Genomic DNA, 22,440 nt, shown 5'->3' with positions numbered 1-22,440 from the left:
TAACTCTTCCAGCTCTTATTGACAAACTGGTCCTGGAAGGGATGAGTAAATATCCTGAATTCCTATTACTTCATGCAAAGATCAGCACACTAAACGTGTTACCATCAAAGTTCAGTTATCAGTTCCTGTAAGAAAGAATCAGACTCCATACAATAAAATCTTATTCCAAGAGTAAACTTGTGATTCAGAAAACCTACAGAGAGCCAGTCAGTCATTTCTAACTAGGGCCATGTCCCTTCAACTTCAAACTCGTCAGAGTAAACAAAATGATAAGTAGGCAGGAACTTGCATGTAACAAACAATGGATCGAAGTCATAATGGTGTTATAACATTCACTTACCCATAGTTAACACTGACCAGTTTGTCATGTTCAGATGGAATGACAAACTGTGGTTAGTCAAGAGCAGAAGCAATGGAGGAGGAAAGGGGGAAACATTAAACCACAGTTGAAGGTTCTGTTTGGCTGAGGCCACTCTCTTCTTACCTAACACACACGAAGTGAGAGGGCCCTATTTAAGCAAACATGTGCACAGGAACCAAAGCAACCTACCGGTAATTTTACCCAGGGAGAGATTAGAGTCATGTTCTCCTCATTGTGGAAAGGCTGTAGCAGCCAATCACATCACATGAAGTTTGTTTCCAGTCTCTGAACTTGAGGCTATTTGCTTCATTTCGAGATATGTCTACAATTTTTTTTAAAGCAAGTCTGTGGGAAATTTGTTAAGTATTTTCATGTGCATTTCTCCCAATATACAAACTTATATACAGTTGTGCCAAGTATATGCATTTTTGCAAGTTATTTTGTCCCAATAGAACACATTTTTATATGTTGTTTTGACCAATATACACATTTTTGTATGCATTCTGGGGTTGCAAAATTGCATTGCAAAATATGGAGAAGTGTGACATTTGAAGGAGATCTGTTTTTAGTTTGTATAGGTTTAAGAAGTGCAAATTTTGTAGGTTTGAATTATGAATTGAACAAATTTCTTCCCTGTGCTGACCCTGAGGTGAGGAATTGTCAAAACTGTAAACACTTTGGTGACACTGGAAATTCCTCAGTTCCTGTGCAAATCCTAAATCTAGTTTTATTTTATTTTCAGAGGGAAGGATAGGAAACAAAACAACTCATTCCAAGTCTTCTTTCTTTCTTTCTTTCTTTCTTTCTTTCTTTCTTTCTCTCTCTCTCTCTCTCTCTCTCTCTCTCTCTCTCTCTCTCTCTCTCTCTCTCTCTCTCTCTCTGACACACACACACACACACGGCAACCACCCTGATTCCATGCCTGAAAATGTAACAGGAAATTATGCTCTTTCACCAGCTTCAACAAAAACAGGAACTTGCATTTCCAAAAATTGCCACACAAACCACACTTTCTCACAGTGCATTTTTTGGTCAAAGTGTTCCCTTAATTATCTCCATGTGGTCCCTTCTCTTCAGGGATTTAGCACTAGCAGCCTCATGAAAAACGATAATAAAACGTGCCCCCAATTGCGGCATGCACAGATAACAGCTTCCTTGAATAGGAGTTGTGGGGGTTTCAGGGATGGGGAAACAAAGCAGGTAAAGCACATTGGGTGAAGACACCCCACTTACTTTCTGGTGGGTATAGCAAGTACAAATGCAACATGAAACACGGGGGGGGGGGAGAGGAAATGCCCTTGCTGCACCTTAAGGCACTAATGCGTACATAGCCCTAATCTGGGGTAGCAAAGAAATGTCAGATCTTCAGGTATTTTAAGACAGATAACATGTCCCTGGTAGGCAGTACTTTTCTTCTAGGGAAAAAAAGTGCCAGTACTGCGTACCCTTGAGAATTCTCGGGGGGAGGGGGAGCACTGCTGGTAGGTCTTTTCCATACTAAACTTACCAAGCTCCTTCAACTTTTACTCAAACAACTTGTTTCCCATCCAGGGCTGGATTTAGGTTTGATGAGGCCCTAAGCTACTGAAGGTAATGGGGCCCTTTATATGTGCAGCTGTCCTTTGTCAACAACAAATTGTCGCTGTTACGTACATCATAGGAGCTGACACAACACAAAACACTGTTGCTGTATGTAGGCTTTATTTTATTTGTTTTTTATCTTGTATTTTGGAAATGTACATCCAGTTTTTTTTCCTTTAAATTTTTTGAGGGCCCCCAAGAGAGTGGGGCCCTAAGCTATAGCTAGTTTAGCTTATACAAAATCCGGCACTGTTCCCATCTCATGGATAATCTGCACTGCCCTCCTCTAAACCTACAGTTATACCTCGTGTTGCGTCTGCTTCATGTTGCGTCTTTTCAGGTTACGTCCCATGGCAAGCCGGAAGTACTGGAACAGGTTACTTCTGAGTTTCGCTGCTTGTGCATGCGCAGAAGCACTAAATCGCGCTGTGCGCATGCACAGACACGATGCTTTGGCTTGCGTCACTTTTGTGTTACGGACGGGCCTCCGGAACAGATCCCGTCCGTAACACGAGGTACCACTGTATTCTGTTTTTTAAATAAATACTTAAAGCATCCAAAACTAGACATAGTATTCCAGGTAGGGCCCAGCTAATGCAAAATAAAGTGGAACTTACCTGAACATGGCATCATATCATCTCAGCTGCTCATATTATTATTATTATTATTATTATTATTATTATTATTATTATTATACCGCCCTATACCTGGAGGTCTACCCAAGATGAGAAAATAAGTTGTCATCCATTCCCATGTGTGATCATTGTTTATTTGTATGCTGTTTTTTCATCATAGATCATGCTCAAAGCAGCTCACAACATCAAAAAGGTTACATAATTCACAAGCATTTACAAGACAGAACAACATGTAAATAGATATATAAACAACAGGCTGATGAAAACATCTCTTATTAATAAATATACAATAAGATGAAACAATCCACTGATAATTTTTAATGACTAATAACACCCAAAATAATACATCTTCAAAATTAAATCTTGAACCTAGCAACAATCCCCAAGCAATAATACCCCATCTCAAGGGTCTCCAGACACTTTCGGCAGCAGCAGAAGCTTTTGATGCTCAGGGGGTCAAATAATTAGTTAGTTATAACTAGGTGTCTCATGCTGCCCTCCCTGTACCATGTATTTGTGTATCTATGTGACATATAGATAGATAGACACAAACTGCAAACATTTTAACACCAACCATTTAACTTCTGAATGATAAGTTATCATGCACAACTTATTATCCCATTCCATCCCCTCCCCCTGTTGGGGCATTCAAATTCTTGTTGGAATCAACAATGATAAATTAGTGATAACCAGAAAGTTGATGTTTGTATTTTCAGTTTGAAAATAAATTTTAAAAACTACAAAAATGATGAATTAACTCCACATAAGTATTGCATGAATATTGCTGCTAGCTGCCCCTTATTCAAAATAATTTCAAGTTTGGGCTTTAGCAAAGGAATGCTGGGATAGCGGGATAGCCAAAACAGATTCCCACCAGGCACAATAATATTTCAAGGTGATATCTCTGGTCGGCAATTTCAACTCTGCAGCAATTTCTGCAGGTAGAATGTTCACATGATTATTGTAAGCACTGGAAAACCTCAGGAAAGAACCTGCCACGAGCATCTTCTATCTTGGGTACCCAAGCAGCCAATAGAACTAGGGATGGGGGATAAACTCAATTCATTCACATTTAAAGATGAACCTACCTAATTTGTCTTTTTCTAAAACAATACATGAAGTGAAACACAGCCATTTAAATCTGCACATCTTCCAATTTTGCAATGCAGTTCTCCAGCCATCTAATGGGTACAAAAATGCAAGTGCTAGTGGAAAATGTGCATATCATCGCTTATATTCGTGAAAATAAAATACCAGCCTACATTATATTGGTGAAAAAAGCTTTGCAAAAATGTTAAGTTGTTAAGAGAAATTCACGCTAAAATGCTGATGAATATTCATGAGGACTTTAAAAAAAAATTCCAACTGATGTGGAAATGTGGAAATGTGATGAACTGAACTTAAGGTTGAGAAAATGGGAAAGTGGGAGAAACCGAAATTGATAGATTTGTGCATCCCTTAGCAGGACTGAGTAGAGGTAGCACATCTCAGTGCAGCCAGGGCTCATGCTTCTTTCATAGAGACACTGTGAGGTGTCCTGGGCAGAGCAAAAATATAAGCAGGTAATAGCCTGGATACAGGTAGGAAAGTTGCTTGGATAGAATAGATGTCAAGAGTTCTCCACATTGGAAAGTTGCTAATGAACCAGATAAGGTTGCTGCACACAAAAACTCTGTGGGTCTCCCTCAGATTGCCAGATGCCACAACAGCAATGCCTTGGTCTCATATCCATTATTTTACCCCAGCAACCTCTGAGGTTCTTCCTTTGTTTATAAATATATACAGAATATGCTCATATCAGAGGAGGAATATTTTATTCTAAAGTAACCCCCCCTTACTCCAACTGGAGTTACAGAGCCTCCACTGAAGGAGTACCTTCTCTAGTAAGTTTTTCCTCTGTGTCTTCCTGCATTTTGGCAAATAACTTGGCAAAATTGATCTCTCGTAGTCCCCCACGGAAGCTCCGGGCAGCAAAAGCATAGAGAATGGGGTTCAGGCAACTGCTTAAAAAGCATACAGACCCATGAAGGTTTGTTAGCGCTTCAGTTGTCTCTAGCAAAGCCTTTGCCTTCTCCGGTTGAGCATATTTCAGCAACAATGCAGAGATTATGATGAGATTTAAGATGTGGTAAGGCAGCCAACACAGAAAGAAGGCACCCACCACAGCTGCAACCAGCTTCCCAGTTTTCATTTCCTTGCGGCGCTTCAGTGTCCGAATCCTTCTCATCATGCAGGAGTAGCAAATGGACAGAACAGAAAACGGGATCACGAAGGCAAATAAGGTCTCCAGAATGTTGACTGCAAGGCGGTGCTCATCCGAGAAATACATGTCATCTGTACACTCTCCAATCTTGTTCTTGATCGATGCAGATACCAGAGTTGGGCATGCAAAGACACCTGCCAACAACCAAACTGCCAGCAACATCCTGCACACCACACGTGGCCTCCGCCACATTTGGGAGGCGAACGGAAAGACCACGACAGCAAAGCGGTGCAGGCTCATCAGGGTGATGAAGAAGATGCTGGCATACACAGTTAAGTAGACAAGGTAGATGAGAAGTCTGCACATGACATTTCCAAAGACCCAGCTGTTGAGAAAATAGTAGATCCAGAATGGTGCTGTCAACATGACCATTAAGTCAGCCAAGGCCAAGTTCAAGATGACATTAATGGTGAATGAACGCTGGGGGAACTTAGTAAGAACTGTCCAGACCACAAGACCATTCCCAGGCATGCCAACCAAGAAGCAAGCCCCAAGGAAGAGGCTTGGAAGCAAGCTGGCCTTCACCCACAACACCTCTGTCACCGTGTTGTTCCCATACATCATTGTGATATTGGGGGGAGCCAATGCAGAGCTCAGCCTTTGCAAATAGGTGTCAGAAAATGAGTGTAACTAGAACACTGGTGCAAAAAGGAAGTGACGGGGCTGATGCAGAGTTGTAGGTACATTACCACATTTTCTCAAAATGTTGGTAAAAGCCAAACATTGCTTTTGAAGGGGGGCTTCCCCTTTCTGCTCTTGTACTCAGACTAGGACTACTCAACTGGTTTACAACATATGTTTATGCTAAATAGGGAAGCTCTGTCATTGCAACCTGCATCCCTCCAGAATATGTTTACCTGGGTACAGGGAGGAACGTTGCTTGGCTAGGATAGACAATAAAAGAGTTCTCCACATTGGAAAGTAGCTAATGAATCACAGATAAGGTTGTTACTGTACAAAAAAAGACCACTAGGTCTCCCTCAGATTTCCAGATGCTGCAATAACATTACTTTGGTCTCTCCTCCATTCTTCCAACCCAGCAACCCCTGAGGTTCTTTCTTTGTTTATTATTATATACAGAAAATGCTCATATCAGAGGAGGAATATTTTATTCTAAAGTTACTCCCTTACTCCCCTGGAGTTACAGAACCTGTATTGAAACAGTAGTGTCTTTAATAGATTTATCCTCAGTGTCTTCATGCATTTTGCCAAATAACTTGACAAAATTTGTCTCTCGTAGTCCCCCACGGAAGCTCCGGGCAGCAAAAGCATAGAGAATGGGGTTCAGGCAGCTGCTTAAAAAGGCTACAGACCCATGAAGGTTTGTTAGGGCTTCAGTTGTCTCTAGCAAAGCCTTTGCCTTCTCCGGTTGAGCATATTTCAGCAACAATGCAGAGATTATGATGAGATTTAAGATGTGGTAAGGAAGACAGCACACAAAGAAGGCACCCACCACAGCTGCAACCAGCTTCCCAGTTTTCATTTCCTTGCGGCGCTTCAGTGTCCGAATCCTTCTCATCATGCAGGAGTAGCAAATGGACAGAACAGAAAACGGGATCACGAAGGCAAATAAGGTCTCCAGAATGTTGACCACAAGGCGATGCTCATCTGAGAAATATAGTTCATCTGTACATTCTCCAACCTTGTTCAGGCTTGATGCAGATATCAAAGTTGGGCATGCAAAGACACCTGCCAACAACCAAACTGCCAGCAAAGTTCTGCACACCACACGTGGCCTCCGCCACATTTGGGAAGTGAACGGAAAGACCACGACAGCAAAGCGGTGCAGGCTCATCAGGGTGATGAAGAAGATGCTGGCATACACAGTTAAGTAGACGAGGTAGAGGAGAAGTCTCCACATGACATCTCCAAAGACCCAGCTGTTGAGAAAATAGTAGATCCAAAATGGTGCTGTCAACATGACCATTAAGTCAGCCAAGGCCAAGTTCAAGATGAGCATAATGGTGAATGAGCGCTGGGGGAACTTAGTAAGAACTGTCCAGACCACAAGACCATTCCCAGGCATGCCAACCAGGAAGCAAGCCCCGAGGAAGAGGCTTGGAAGCAAGCTGGCCTTCACCCACGACACCTCTGTCACCATGTTGTTCAAGTGTGTGTCTGTGATGTTGAGAAGAGCCATCCTGTGCCTCCTTCAGAGCTCAGCCTTTGCAAATAGGTGTCGGAGAACGAGTGCAAGTAGAGCTCTAGCGCAAGAGGGAAATTACTGAAACTGATGCAGTTTGTACATAAATTACCACATTTTAAAGAAATGGTAAGAACCCAACATTCCTTTTGAGGTGGCTTCCTCTTTTCTCTCTATTTTGCTCAGACTAGGACTTCCCAACTGTTTTGCAATAGACAAATATGCTAAATGGAAAAAACTCTGTTATTCCAAGCTACACGCCAACAGAGGGTGCATGCCTATTACTCAATTGCTAGTGTGTTGAGAAGGAACTATGCTTTGATGTCCTGACTGTGGTGGCACTGCACTATTACATGCAATAGCTTTTTAGGGTGAAGAGAGCTGCTTTGGAGTGACACCTTAGGCCACACCTTCACCTTACATGTAAAGCAGTGATATATCACTTTAACAGCCATGGCTCTCAGCAAAAACTCCTGGTAACTGTAGTTTGTTAAGGGTACTGACTTGTTAGAAGAACCCTTTCTTTTCACATAACTGCAGTCTTAAAAGTGTTTTAATAATCAATCTCTCTTCCCAGTGCTGGCAAACTCTCACCAATTGGACACGTGTGGAGCACGGAACACCACTTTTCTTCAGGTAGTTCTATAGCTGAGCCAATAAGGACGGGAATTAAAAACCACACACCTAATTCTGAATGTTGTGTTTCCCATTCATAAAGAGACAGTTATGGGGAAAAGATACTGTCGGGAGGCTTTGTGGGTCCTGATGAGGAAGCTTTTCGGTCCAGCAGCTGCACTTAACTCAAGGCTAAATTGGGCCTTCTGCTATTATCAGCTCTAGGACACACAGAGAAGTGCAGCTGCCAATAAGCTGCTTAGGGCAGATGAGGAGCCCATATAAAATAAGGGCTACCAGGTGATCTGATGTTCCTTTGGGGCACTAACTGAAATGGCTTTCCTGTGGACAGCTGCTGCCTACCTAGCCCTGCTTGGCACGATCTGTGGTGAGTAATGCCAGTGTAAAGGTAAAGGGACCCCTGACCATTAGGTCCAGTCGTGTCCGACTGGGATTGCGGCGCTCATCTCGCGTTACTGGTTGAGGGAGCCACCGTTTGTCCGCAGCTTCCGGGTCATGTGGCCAGCATGACAAAGCCGCTTCTGGCGAACCAGAGCAGCGCACGGAAATGAAGTTTACCTTCCCACCAGAGCAGTACCTATTTATCTGCTTGTACTTGATGTGCTTTTGAACTGCTAGGTGGGCAGGAGCTGGGAGCGAGCAACAGGAGCTCACCCCATCGCAGGGATTTGAACCACCGACCTTCTGATCAGCAAGCCCTATCACCAAATCAGGTCTGTGCCACCCGTGGTTTTTGCTTCCTTCCTCTCCTTGGGTAGTGACTGATGGAGAGACAAGATAAGCAGCTGCAGTCAGGTCACAGTTGAGAAAGGAAGGTGCCTGAGGGAGCTTGTATTGCAGCAGAGCCAGTGGAATGGCCCTGCTTCCAGGGGTGCCAACATGAATAAAATGGGGGGGGCAGGTGAGCCCTGCCCTGCATTAAGAGTGGATGGCACTCTTTGTGTTGTTCTTGTAGAATTCAGCAGGCAGGAGAACATGGACAAAGCCAGTTAGTTGTTTCTGCTTGCCATTAGCTCTGGCTCCACCTACAGTTGAATCTTCCTGCCCTCCACCCTATCAGTCTGAATGGGCACCAGGCACCACTTTGCCTAACCTTTCCCCACCTGAGGTTGACTTGTTTCAGTAGCAAGTGGCTCAGCTGCCAAGCTACAGCAGGTGGATCTACCCCTGGTGACAGTAAGCTAGTGCCAGCAATACTGGGGCAACCGTATCACCACATCTATGATCTATATGCTGTGGGGACTGGCGCCTCCTCCTGCCAGGTAAGAGTGCTAACTCAAAGAGAGTAAGAGATACTGAGGAGGCACTATGCTGAAAGTGTCTTTCTCCAAAAGCATGTGTTAAGCATTTTTTTCAGATGAAGCACCCATCCATGTAGCTTAGCTTCTCATGCTACACAGCACCTACAAAGATCCCAACTGCCTCCATGTGCAGATATGGAATACAACAGTCTGAACTCTGGTGGCATAGATTCACATGAAAATGTGATGAGGACATAAGAAATCTTGGATTACAAAATCTATTTTCTCAGGCATAACATCTCACACTTTCAGTTTGTGGCTATGTATTGGAACTCTACTGGGGAGTGGTAAGCTCATGAGATTTCTTCTGGATTGCACCATGGTTCCATTTTCAACAATGAGTAGGTGGATGCCGCTGGGAAACTGACAAATTTAATAAATAATAATAGTAATGATAACTCTCCAGTCTTTCATTGTCAGTAAAAATACATTTGAAATACGCATCATACAAACCACTTTGCTCCAGTCTCCATCCCGAGGGAAGCACAGACAGTATTCCATCCTGTGCTCAGCAAGTAATTGATCTCCCAAGAGCAAGATATAGAAATGTCAAACAGATGCAGGTGGAAGAAAAGCGGAGGAAAGATTAGGAACGGTTGCTATCCTGAGGGGGCTCCCTTCATAAAGCATGCCTGAGCGTCCACTAAAATGCACATAAAGGAACCAATATGAAGACATTGACAATGTATTCAATAAAGGAGTCACCCCCCCCCAAATGAAATACACTGACCACTAAGTGAGGATCAACACTTTACTGAATAAACAGAATACTTTTACAAATTTAAAAACAGACTGAATACACAAAATAAATAATTCTATACACTAATTTCAACATTACAGGTTAATTGTCATGTATCAAATCACACTCTAAAAAAGTAGAGATTCCATAGTGTAAAAAATAAAAGAGGCACCTAAGGCAAAAATCACAGACAGGAATACTTGAGACAAAAAGTAAAATCTCACTGTCCCATTGAGAACAGGGAAAGAGAGATTAGGAACAATCTTTTTTGGCAACTTGAGTGTGATGAGCAGGGGGTGGGGAAGAATGTCTGAAAAGTCAAAGCGAGTTCCTTAAGACCTGCAGTGGAAGACTTCCAAGAAGCACTGCAGCGTCAAGAGTGAACCATTCACAGGACAGGGGAGAAAATAAGGGCAGGTGGAGGCCAAGAGGTGGCACCCCCCAGTCCAAAGGCCACCAGAATGCAGAAGGCTTGGAAAGTAGCCTGCTACTAGCCAGAGACAGTGTCTTACACAGTGCAGTCCTGTGCATGTCTACTCAGAAATAAGTCCCATTGAGTTCAATGGTGCTGACTCCCAGGTAAGTGGCTATAGAACTGCAGCCTTGTTAACAGTGGTTTTCAAAGTGTATTCCAAGAACCCAGAGGTTCTTTGAATACTTATTAGTGAGAAAAATCAGTAGCGGCAAACGAGCTTTCCCAATAGGCAGCTTGCCCATCACTACCAATCTTCCCCAGCAATGCATAGCCAGTAGTAGGTGTGTTGTGTTCTAAGGCATTCTTCTACTTTAGTACAGGTTAAATGGCAACACCCAACAAGGCCTAACCAGCAGCCATTGCTCAGGGCATGCCCTACAAGCCCCATAATCCTCTGCAGTGTGCTGGGGTTCTCTGATGGGCAAGCAGGGAAGGGTTCCTCTGCAGACAAGTTGGGCTAGAAAGGTACAATGAAAGTGGAAAGCTTGAAATCCACAACTTTATAAACAACCTTTCATTACATGGCATAGAGGCAGACGAGCAAAGATGAAGCAGAAGAGAAGACTGAGTGATGGAAAAGCAGAGACAAATGATTGATTTTTCAACACAGGGGCTGCCCAAGCAGAAAGCAGGGCACCCTGGTTGTTTCAGATAGCCACCCTCAGTCAATTAATGTGCTTCACATTCTTTGCTATTTCTCTGCTAGTGGGGGACAAATGCTAGAGCTGAGATCCACAGAACAGTGTCAGGTTTGAAAGTGCCCAGTGGGAGATTTTTTTATTTTATTGCTCCTCCCTTTGAACCGGAGGCCCTTGTGTCATAGCAGACTCCCAAGTTCACAAACTGTCTGTAGCAGAGCATGGGGAAGAGGGGGGGGGGGGAGAACAGGATTACAACAAACACAAACATGAAGACTAGTTGATGTGCATTACTAATTGTGCAGTTCTTTGGATCTTGACTCAGGGCTGCAAGTGAACCCTGGATTTCTGAGGGCAGAGACTGATTGCTTTAGATAAGGCACTGCTTGGCAAATGCAGCATGAAAATTGTATAAAGCATGCAGAACAGGCAACTTTTCAAAAGTTATGGAAAAGCTGCATAGGCAGAATGGTGCAACCGAGCCCCGCCTCCTTTCTTCTTTCCTTCCTCTCTCCACACATATCTTTTTCTAGTGCTCCCCCCTGGGGCATTTGCTACTGACAGATTTTCAGAGGACCATCTCAGCTGTCTCATTCATATTTGGATCAAACAACATGGTTGACAAACACGTTTCACTCAATTGCAATGAAGACAATTCACATACTTTTGGTGTTAGTGTGTGTCAGAGAAGAAGGCAGCCTCAGCCAGGGCATCCCAGGCCACTGCTTGGCCACCAAACCAGAGACTCGTGTAATGCCAGGTTCAGCTGCCTGTCTGGTTAGCCGAGGGCCAAAATACACATTATGGCAGCTAAAAAGTGCCATGTTGCCTTCACTATCTCCCTAACATGCCACCACATCAAGCACTTCCCCACCAGACTTCTATCCTTATAAGGTAGCAATTGGATGAGGACAAAGGACAGCTCATGCAGAAGTCTGTGCTTCAGTCACAGTATATTTCAGTAGCAGTGGCATCTGCACTCTTAAGAAAGGACCATATAACTCTTCAACAGATGAATAAAGTAATCAGCACAGCAGAAATAAAGAGCAAGGGAGCTTCCAGATGGGGGTTTAAAACTGTTCCACAGCATCAAAGGGAAGGAAGAAAGGAGGATGTGGAATTGGGGGGGGGGAATACATTTCTTCCTGCAGATCGTGCTATCTGTAGCAACTCCATTATTTATTTCATAAAATTTATATATCACTCAATTGTAGGGGAAAAAACCTCAAAGCGGCTGCATTACACATGTCCCCAACCTGGTATCAGCACAGGGTTGGCATATCTTCCATCTGGCTTACCTGTTTCAGACATGCTCCATGGCCAGTACCAGTGCTTTTTTCTGGGGGGGACACAGGGTTATCATACCCCTAAACATTTTGTGAATCTAATGGGGTAAGAAACGTCTCAGACAGAATGAGAGTACAACAAAACATTTTTTAAAGAAAAAAAGCACTGGCTAGGACCCAAAAAGACCATGCAATGAATTATTGTGCGAACTTTGGGGGGCTCTCCTTTATGACTGCAGACCTCTATGCTGGCACAACAAGCTACTCCCCACAATTCTTGGGGATAGTCTTCAATGCTGTACAAGGAGTTGAGGACACAGGACAAGTTGAAGAGGGAGGGAACATCATCTGACATGCATGCGGAAATGGTTTTGTAAGCCTAAGGACCTCTTGAATCCCACTCATGTAGGAGCATACACGAGTCCAGAAAAAGAACAGGAAAAAACTCCATTTGGAAGCATCCCAAAGCACCTCAAAACAGAAGCACTGTAGCTTAGAAGGACCAAGACAAAAGGTTCCCTTGGAAGACCCAGCTCTTCCAGATTGTTACAGCTGGCCATCAGAGTTTGCTCAGTAGGGCTATGGGGCAAGGAAGCCTCTATCCACTGTGAGTGTGGGCTTGGTCCCATATGGAGTGGAGGACTTCAAAGCACTAGGCATTAATGACTGGGGCACTGCCTTTATAGCAACAGAAACTAACTGAAACAGAAACACTGAGAGAAGATAAGAGACATAGCTGATGCCAGCCTGTCCCCTTTCTGATTAAACTGCCCCAAGGCCCTTTGTCCCAGCAGAATACACTTCCTTATCCCTGCTGGCTGGTGTTAAGGCACAATGACAAGGGGCAAGGGGAACTTTGGAAACCAGTAGGAGGAAGTCATCACGAGGAATCTGCTGATACAGAAGGGGAACTCCTGTACACGGAGTACTTTGGAAACCAGTAGGAGGAAGTCATCATGAAGAATCTCCAGGCTCAAAAACATGAGACACTTCAAATGGCACAACCCAGTTAGAAGCTGCCTCCTGTCCATGATACCCTTACCCCCATTCCCAGTTATGTCTCTGGGGTGAGTCCCCTCTTATTAACAAAAAGTCACATAATCTGAAGCTGGCATTCTCTGAAGTGGTAATTATTGACCTTATCCCATTCCGCAGTGGATAGGTGGATTTTGCACCACTAGATCTGAGATGCTGTTTGGGTTTGTTTGTTTTTTACACAGTATTGCTAAGTTCCAATATATTTACAATATTTATTATTCCAACAGGGAGGGAAGGGGTGGTATAAGATAGAGACCAATTTCAACATCTAGAGACAATTCAGTACCCAAGTGTTGCCATCTTGCTGCATTTTGTTTTTAAGCAAATGAACACAATGAATCCGTCTAACTGGCATGAACTCTGAGCAGGAGAAGCAAAAGCATAGACTAAGAGTTCTGCAATCCAGGACTGAACACAAGTGAGAGGTCATGTGGTCATTTTCTTTTGGCCTACAAACTTAATAATTCCTTAACCCAGAGATTTCTCACCACCAGGGCTGTGAACATAGGCACCTCACATTTGGCAATTTCCCCACCGCGTAACAGAAATCGCTGCGGGGAAAAGTGTGAGTGAGTCTATAAACCCTCTATAAAATTGGTGCCCTATCCAGAATAGACAACTGGAAATAGAGAGACAAGGCAGAGACCTTTACCACCACCACCCATGCTGGGTGTCTCCTGGAGCAGTCACATACACACAACAAAGGTCAATGGAAAGACCAGTGTGCCACCAGTAGTGGGCAATACTCATTGGTGACACATAAATAGCAGGTGCATCTCTAACTGCATTGTAACCACTGTATGAGATAAAGCCAAGCATCAAAAGGAGCCTGGTTACTGACAGAGAGAGTATATTGGACCACTAGATGTCACCCTGGGCTGAGAAACTGGTTCTGCACAATGTACCTCCAGAACTACTGCAGGAACACATGGACATGAATCAATCCCACTGTAGTGGATTAAAGCTTCTTAAGCACACAAGCTGTGTGTTACATTACTTTTCCTGTGTAATGCTGATGTCTCAACAAGGTGAGGACAAGGCAGACTCACATCATTACTAATGAGCGATTCAACATCACAGCTACTTCTGCACCATCACTCCCTCCCTCTCTGTCATGGGCTACCCCACTGCAATGGTATCACTCCCAGACACTTCGTACACCTCTACTCTTAACACCTCCACTGAGTCACTGTTCATTGGAACAGGAAGTGCCTTTGTAGACGTCAATAAAATTTAACTGCCCAAAAAGATATGGCCACCTGCCTACCATGACTGATGCAACGTCCTTAAGCTGATGTCTGACAATGTATCCCGACACATTAACCAGCACAAGAGAGTTGCTCTCGGAAACAGGCTGTGCCACCAGAGGCTGGAAGTAACTGGTTTCTGTGAAACAGAACAGTTGATGTGAGGGCACAATGCCAATCATGAATAGGACAAGAAATATTGATTTAAGGTTGGAAACTCCAATTGCTGCCCTTTTTTCCTTGACCTTATCTACAGGGGTGAACGAAAGGCCAGAACATCAAGACTTGCTCCTATATCCCAAATAAATTTATCCTACCCCCGGTCCATCCTATCATTTCAGGACTCCGGTACCTCATTACATCATTTTGCTGCACTTTTAGATAAAGTCTAACTGGAGACAGAAAATCCCTACAGAAACACGTCTCTCTGCTCAGACTGGCTAGTGACTCTGGCAATTTGCTGCTGTAAAAAGCAGCAAGCCTGATGTCTAGATTTTATTTTTCCATATTACTTGATTCAAGAGGCAGCTCTGGTGTGAGCACCTGATTTGCTCTCTGGCTCTTTATTTGCAGCACACTAAAACCAAGGGAAAGTGGGTTAATCCAGGGGGGGCATGCAGCATAGATTATCTTTGGGTCCCTTTAAGCTATGTGATTTTATGATTCTAAGCTGCACTGCCTGCACCCCAGTGTGCCAGCTGTAGAGGCAAGCACAGCAGTTGTTTGAACCCACTCAAGCCTTTAATGAGAGAAACAGACTTTTGATGTCACCTGTCTGATGAGAGACCCCCCTGGAGTGTGTACAGGAGGTCAGAAGAGGGAAGAAAGATGTCTGATGTCTCCTCAGTCACTTGCAATGTTGCAGTACTGAGTCACACATCTGAGCACTGATTGAGTCAGAATGATGACTGGGTTTCCTATAATTCATTCCAGCATTAAGCGGAAATATACAACATAGAGCAAGATAAGGCTCCAAAATAGTGTGAGGAAAAGAGCCTGACCCAAGCCATTTCAAGCCAATAAAATTAGTGTAGTTAAGGCACAACCATTTCTCCAGCCTTCAACACACAGGACAGTGAGAGGAGCAGCACTAATTCTGATTTCCTCTAACAAGTATCAAAAGAGAATTTGGTCCCCATTTCACAGCTGTATGGATGGAAAGCAGCCATTTAAGTGCAAAACCAAGTGAAAACTGAAACTGTGAAAGTGCATAGCCCAAGATTCAGAGAGCTGTGCACAGAGTTCCACACATGCACTGGGACTTAAAGGCTTCCCTACCCTCTCTCTTGGGTGCAGAAAACCCCCAACTGATGTCACAAAAACTTCTGGGGTAATGTCTGATGCAGTGCAAAAGGCTGCAGCCAGAAGAGGAACTCAGTAATCTCCTTCTGCACCTGTGGACACATGGGGTTCCATGATCCTGATTTTAACCAACAGCCTAAGTCAGCAATGGCCAATGTGGTACCTTTCAGATATTGCTGGACTCCAACTCCCATAAGCCCCAATCAGCATGGCCAGTCAACAGGAATGGTGAGCTATAGTACAACAAAGTTTGGGTGGTACCATGTTAGCTACCCTGGCCTAAATCATCCCCTCCCAGACCCTGTAGCAACAGAAGCTGGCTAGATAGAACTTGGGAGTAAATAAATAGGAGTAGAAAAGATTCTCGGCTAGGGAAGGACTCTTCTGCATGGCTCCAGTATTTCAGGCAACTAACTGTAGACCTTTTTCCAGGGCTGGGCCACGAAGCAGAATTTTCTAATCCTCTGACCCTACACAGGTGAGATGTGCTCCCAGGGGCAGCAGCATCCCTAAAGCTCCATCTCCCAAGGCAGGAAGATGGACATAGGAAGTTGGGCTTTGAGAGAAGAGGGCTGGAGCTTGGGGCCCCCTCACTTAGTGAACACAGTGCAGAACATGTCCCAATGACAAAGAAAGAACAAGCCAGGCAGCCTCCTGCTGAGTTGTCAGCCATTGTACTGCTGCTGGTAGCGCAAGTTCAGCTCTCGCAGTTCCCGCTCCCGTACCCGCCGGGACTTATTGGATTTAGTGGAGCGGCTGGAGCGGGTGGACTGGGCTGACTTGGTGCTTTGGCAACGAGATGATGCCCTCTTGAGGAGGTTCTGAGATATGGAGCGGTGCAGGTTCTTCATGGAAGAAGAGGCAGCCATGCTGACCACCCAGGGGTGCTTTAAGGCCTGAAGAGCCGTCATCCGGTCACTAGGATCCACTGTGAGCAGACGGTCAATGAAATCCTTGGCAAGATTGGACACGCTGGGCCATGGCTGAAAATTATAAAGAAACAGGGGGTGGGGAGAGAAGAAAGCATTAATTTTAATGTTGGTAACAAACAGACCATCCCTCACTGGAGTAAGAGTGACAATGTGCAAGCAGTCTTGTTTTAAATAAGTGTGCATTCCTCCTACACTTGCTCTGGCAAGTGGAAGGAACCACATCACTTGCCTTGCCCTTGTTATTCCTTCACCCAGAGCAGTGTAAGAAGCCATAGATGCTGATGTACATTGGCAGGTACACGGCTGGAGACTAATGGATTTCAGGGCAGCAGAACTACAGGGGCAGCAAACGTATGATTAACAAGCAGCCATACTGCTACTGTACATCTAATTAAGTTTTGTGTGAAAAGTCAAAAGACATTTACCGTACTAATACTTGTGTTTTCAGTATCTGCACTCTGACAGAACTTCAGAAAGGTTCTAACCATGCTAAATCAACAGTTTTAAAAATCAGTTTTGGTGTGTGTGAACCCTTTCACATGTATTAAGAATCTTGCTGGACTGTCACCCATATCTCATGGAATGGGTTTTCACTGTTTTCATTATGCTTTTTAAATGTTTGTTTTATTGTATATTTTAATTATGGATCTTTTAATGTTATTGTGTATTTTGATTCTGATTTTATAGTTGCAAACCACTTAGAAGCCATTTTGGCATGTAAGCAGCGTATAGATTAAATAATAACAACAAAAACAACAGTAATAATAATATTATTTGATTCTCCATGCAATAAATCCTAGATATTTTACAACAATATAGAATATACAGTATTTCCATAGGTTCACAAATTGGAGGATAATTTCCCCTTCGGTGCTGCTTACAGTTATATATCAACAAAGTTTCGTTCTCTTTTTGATACAGGATTCAGACAGAATGGAAGCAGGAAGTCTGGGGCACATGTATGCTTTTAGGCAGAAATAAATAAATAAATAAATAAATACACATATACATTACTGTAATGTGCTAGTGCACAGTGTATTGAAACCTCTAAAAATAAACTCCTACTAAAAAATTTAAGCAGCTCTTGAATAAGGAACTAGGATCCCAAGTAGACAACTGGAAATAAATTACCACCTTCAGCCTCGACAGACGAGTCAGCATTCCCAGTCCAGTTAAGTGGAGCTAAACAGAAACAAACTCCCAAACAAGAGGGAATTGGATTTCTTATGCTTTCAATTACTCCCACGCCATCAAAAATGGGGAGTACAGAGCACTAGTAATTAGAAATCTCTTCTGGTCAGCAAACACAAATCGGTTTATTGATCTGTTTATGCTGCTACAGGTTTCACCTGCTGTACTGTATGTATCTTTGGCTTGATTTAATTAAGCTACCCTCCTGAAGAAAAAAGGAAAAAAGAGTATATCCTGCTGAGGTTATAGCCAAGATGAGTTTACCAGTTTCTTTGTCAAGTTCCTGACAAAGTTGATCCATTTCACAGTACCACATCAGCAGGGTTGAACTTTGATGGAAGAATGACATCAATGGAAGCAAGGGGTAAGGGAGAAATCATTTTTACAGTATAATCTTTCACTTCACCCTTTCAGATTAATAGAGAAACTGAGCCTTAAATTAATTTGCCCAAAGAGGGTCAAAGTATACATGATATTCACCACATCTTTGAAGCCCTATGATTGGGATTCTCTGCCACTTAAAAAAAAAATCAAAAGAGTAAATAACAGGTTCTGAGGGGTGTGTGAGGGATTTTCAACACGAAACAGTGATGGAGAAAATGTTCAGGTAATCCTCCCCCAACCGAAGTCCCAACCTGGATCAAGACTCTTGCGGTTCTGCAAACCTTATGAGGAATGATTGAGGGAGTTGTTGGGTATGTTTAGTCTGGAGTAGAGGAGACTGAGAAGAGGTAAGATAGCCATTTTCAAATATCTTAAGGGCTGTCACAAAGAAGATAGCGCAAGCTTGTTTTCTGTTGCTCCAAAGGGTAGGTCCTCAATGGATTCAAATTACAAGCAAGGAGATTCCAACTAAACATTAGGAAGAACTTTCTGGTGGTAAAAGCTGTTTGACAGAGAGGCAGACTAGCTCGGAATGTGGTGGACTTCCTTTCATTGGAGATTTTTAAGCAGAGGTTGGTTGGCCACTTTGCAGAGGGTCGGACTAGACTACCCTTGGAAACCCCTCCAATTCTGTAATTACAGTATATGTTTTCTGTATATGAGGGGGAAATCCCAAGCAGAGAATTCAAATAATATTTTTTTCCTTCCAAATTTCAAATGATCAACTAGGACATGTTATGCTTATAGAAGAAAGTCAATATCATATATTCCAGAAACAAAGAAGGAATGATGATACAGCATTAACGTAGCAAACAATGCAGGGCTACTGTTCATTTCATCCACAGTTTTATCAGGCAGCAAGTAGGGGCCGCTTGTTGATGCAGAGAGAATGCAAGAATGTATACCAGGAGCTCCTGAACATTAAGTGTCTTCCTCCATCAGCCTGGAAAACACTACAGCATGAAAAGGGTTTAGCTGATCAAGGTGCCCATTACTGTGTTTGGTTTGTAACTTGTGGCAGCTTATGTGAGTCAACTGACATCACTCTTTACTATATATGTGTATGATAAGACACAAAGAGTGCTAGAAGAGAGCGGTTTGGTAAAATTACAAACCATTCTCATAGGATCAGTGGTTACTTTCCCAGCATGAACTTCCACTGAAATTTTATTTTATTTCTGATGGAGGAACAGCAGCAACCTCATATGAACATATGAAGCAACCTTACACTGATTCAGACTACTGGGCCATCTAATTTCTGTTTCCTGATGGAAAATGTTGGAGAATTAGGGAATACATGGCGGGGTATGGACAGTGGCTATTCAAGATCCTAGGCAGAGTTTCTGACTCCCATGTACACATGTCCATCTTACCCAATATTACCTACTCTCTGACAGGGAGTAGTCCTCCCAAGTCTCAGGCTCCATTTCTGGTGATGGTCATTTAGAGTGGCAAAACCAGATGGCCTGGTAGCTATACAAATAAAATCCTTGCATTGCCTCACACATACGTGAATGATACTGGCCAGCCTAGCAGCCCCACAAAGCAAATTACTGCATTGTTTAGGGAATGTTAACACTGATGCATCTGTTAGTTGGTTAATATAAAAATAAAATACTCTATTTATGAAATGTGTTTATTTATGACCTTTTGTTGTACATATACAAATGGATGGATGGATGGATGGATGGATGGATGGATAGATAGATAGATAGATTTGTTTACTGTTCTTGTGAGAAGCTTTGAGCACTATTTGGAAAAGCAGAGTAATAATAAATTGCAGGAGGTATTTCCCTGTAGCACAGTATTTCAGTAAATATTAACAAAAGGAAAGAAAAGGACTCTTTTTCTATGCTGCCGGGGGGGGGGGGGGGGGAGAGAAATGCTTCCAGTTTGCATATTTTACTAGCCAATTGGTATTTATTTATTTTGTGCAAATTAGATAATTCTGGGAGTTAAGTAACAAGGCTATATGACATGCTTTCTTTTGCTCACCTTAAGAGCTAAGCACGTGAGTCCTTCTTATGGGTAAACCAGTATTAAGGGAAGGGCTATAGCTCAATTGGAGAGCGTAAGCTTGGCATGCAGAAATTCTGAGATTCATCCCCTAACATCTCCAGGGAGGGCTGAGAAAAGACTCTTGCCTGAAACTACGAAGAGCTACTTGCTACAAGTCAGTCTAGCACCTCTAGCTCGTGAGTAGGCAAACTAAGGCCCAGGGGCCGGATCTGGCCCAATCGCCTTCTAAATCCAGCCCACGGACGGTCCAGGAATCAGCGTGTTTTTACATGAGTAGAAGGTGTTCTTCTTTTTAAAATGCGCCTCTGGGTTATTTGTGGGGCCTGCCTGGTGTTTTTACATGAGTAGAATGTGTGCTTTTACTTAAAATGCACAATGTCTGAGGAACAGTGAACCAGCCCCCTGCTGAAAAAGTTTGCTGACTCCTTGTCTAGCTGATACTGAGCTAGATGTATCCTATGTTCCTATGACAGCTCAAAGCTGCCCTCCAGTACATGTTTAGATGAGCACATGGATTCTGCGCATCTGCATTTCATTGAACGAAGCCAGTCTGTGTCTTCCTTCTGTATTTGCTTTCTCCTATAATAATACAATTTTATTTGGGGCCATACTCTTTATAAGTCCAACAGCAAGCTCCCCTGAGCTAGACTGAACTACAAGTCTTCTAGTTGCTGATAACTATCAAAGTAAGAACATAGGAAGAGCCTGCTGGATCAGACCAACAGGCCATCTAATGTAGCACTCTATTCTTATGGTCAGTGGTGAACTTCGGGCTCTCCAATTTCAGTGGCACCCTGCCTCTCATGCTCAGCTCTACAGCACTGTTGTGGTGCCCCCTGCAGTGTGGTACCCTGTGTGGCTGCACCAGTCTCATTACCCTAAAACCAACTCTGTTACAGTGGCCAATCAGATGCCAATGGGAAGCCTGCATGAATGCCCTCAGCACAAGAGCATTCTCCCCTTCTGCATTTTCCAGCAACTGGAATTCATAAGCATACTGTCCCCCAACAAAGCAATTGTGGTTAGTAGCCATTGATGGCCTTATCCTCTGTGCATTTGTCTAATCCTCTTTTAAAGCCATCCCAGTTGGTGGCCATCACTGCCTTCTTTGGGAGTGTATCCCATAGTTTAATTGTATGCTGTTGTGAAGCATGTCTATTTCCTTTGGCTCAGTATTAAAGGCTTTATTGTGCAACACCAAGTCTGTAGTGCAGACAGAACCACATCCTAGTATAGACTGAAAGCTTGTGAGGAAGGAAACTTTTGTAACGCCTCTCTCAGATTTCTTGAGGAGGCAGTTCGATTCGTCACTAAGCCCTGCTGTGAACTAAATGCTAGGGTTGCTTTACTGGAAAGTGGATTATAATCTTCCACAGTGAGACAAATGAGTTAATGTCTGTTGTAGCACAAGGGAGCTTTCTGGATAGCAAGAAGAAATACACTTCTAATCCTGCAATAAGCTTCCAAGGAGCTGGTCTTGCCACCAGAACTTTCTAATCTTGTTTTTAATCTTACATTAGGAAAGATTAAATAAAATCTGAACCACTCATCTAGCTTAAAAACATGACCAAAGGTTCTTGGTCCATAAGGAGCTTTCAGCGCCAAGCAAGCAGTTACTCTCCATGCTTAAAAATAAATAAATCATAGGGGCCATTTCAATACATAGCTACTGTGCACGTGATGGGCTGACCAGCAACTTAAAATAAGATAAATTAAAATCTGAACTTTACTCACAAAAGGAAAATTATCTAGACTGTTCATCTCAATCACAAATCATAGCTAGGCATACTGCTGTCAGCCTTTTCAAAGCAGGTGACAAAATGGGCACTGCAAACTGTGCTGACATTTGCATTTTAGTGCAGTTTAGAGGTGTTAGTCCAAAACCCCAAGTCAAAAGAAATGGCCCACACTTCCTCATAAACTTTTCTCATGGTAAGGGCAGACATCTGCAGTGGGTATGTTTATTGTGATCTGAGATGAGGAGATCCATTAAAGAGTTGGTGATCCAGGTGACTTCTGTCTGTGATGCACCTTAAAGGTTCCAAGCAAAGAATTCAAAGAAGCAAAAATAAAAATAGAGCTACTGGATTCCCAGTAAATTGCAGCAAGCAATTACTTCCTTCACCCTCTCGGACCAGCAGAAGCAAGCAAGTATTACTGCCATAGGAAGGGTGAGCAGCCACAATGAGAGAGGGCTGGGGGGGGGGCTCTCTGCAACTGGCTGTAGTAGCTGTTGGAATCCTTAGTTGCTGCTACAGTCACCCAGAGC

General features: G+C 43.3%; 3 protein-coding genes across 4 annotated transcripts in view; all 3 read right to left on the bottom strand.

Moving 5' to 3' along the window:
* Positions 1-4,426: 4,426 nt before the first annotated feature.
* Positions 4,427-5,404, bottom strand: LOC117051936 (leukotriene B4 receptor 1-like). Its single transcript, XM_033158663.1, has one exon. The coding sequence runs from the start codon at positions 5,402-5,404 to the stop codon at positions 4,427-4,429; it is 978 nt and encodes a 325-aa protein (XP_033014554.1).
* A 577-nt stretch (positions 5,405-5,981) lies between these two features.
* LOC117051935 (leukotriene B4 receptor 1-like) lies at positions 5,982-6,980 on the bottom strand. The gene has a single exon (XM_033158662.1). The coding sequence runs from the start codon at positions 6,978-6,980 to the stop codon at positions 5,982-5,984; it is 999 nt and encodes a 332-aa protein (XP_033014553.1).
* Positions 6,981-14,073: 7,093 nt separating this feature from the next.
* The window catches only part of PSKH1 (protein serine kinase H1), a 31,272-nt gene continuing 22,905 nt past the window's right edge, over positions 14,074-22,440 (bottom strand). The window contains exon 2 of one of the 2 annotated variants that reach the window (XM_033157120.1): positions 14,074-16,628. In XM_033157120.1, coding sequence (XP_033013011.1) covers positions 16,311-16,628 — 318 coding nt within the window. In that variant the 3' untranslated portion in view covers positions 14,074-16,310. The remainder of the gene's footprint in view (positions 16,629-22,440) is intronic. The other variant, XM_033157119.1, reaches the window with a different exon arrangement.

Source organism: Lacerta agilis, chromosome 8 (assembly GCF_009819535.1).
Source record: "Lacerta agilis isolate rLacAgi1 chromosome 8, rLacAgi1.pri, whole genome shotgun sequence".
In the NCBI taxonomy this organism is placed as follows: domain Eukaryota; kingdom Metazoa; phylum Chordata; class Lepidosauria; order Squamata; family Lacertidae; genus Lacerta; species Lacerta agilis.
Note: the sequence above shows the minus strand (reverse complement) of the source record. Positions and strands in the feature narration are given on the sequence as shown.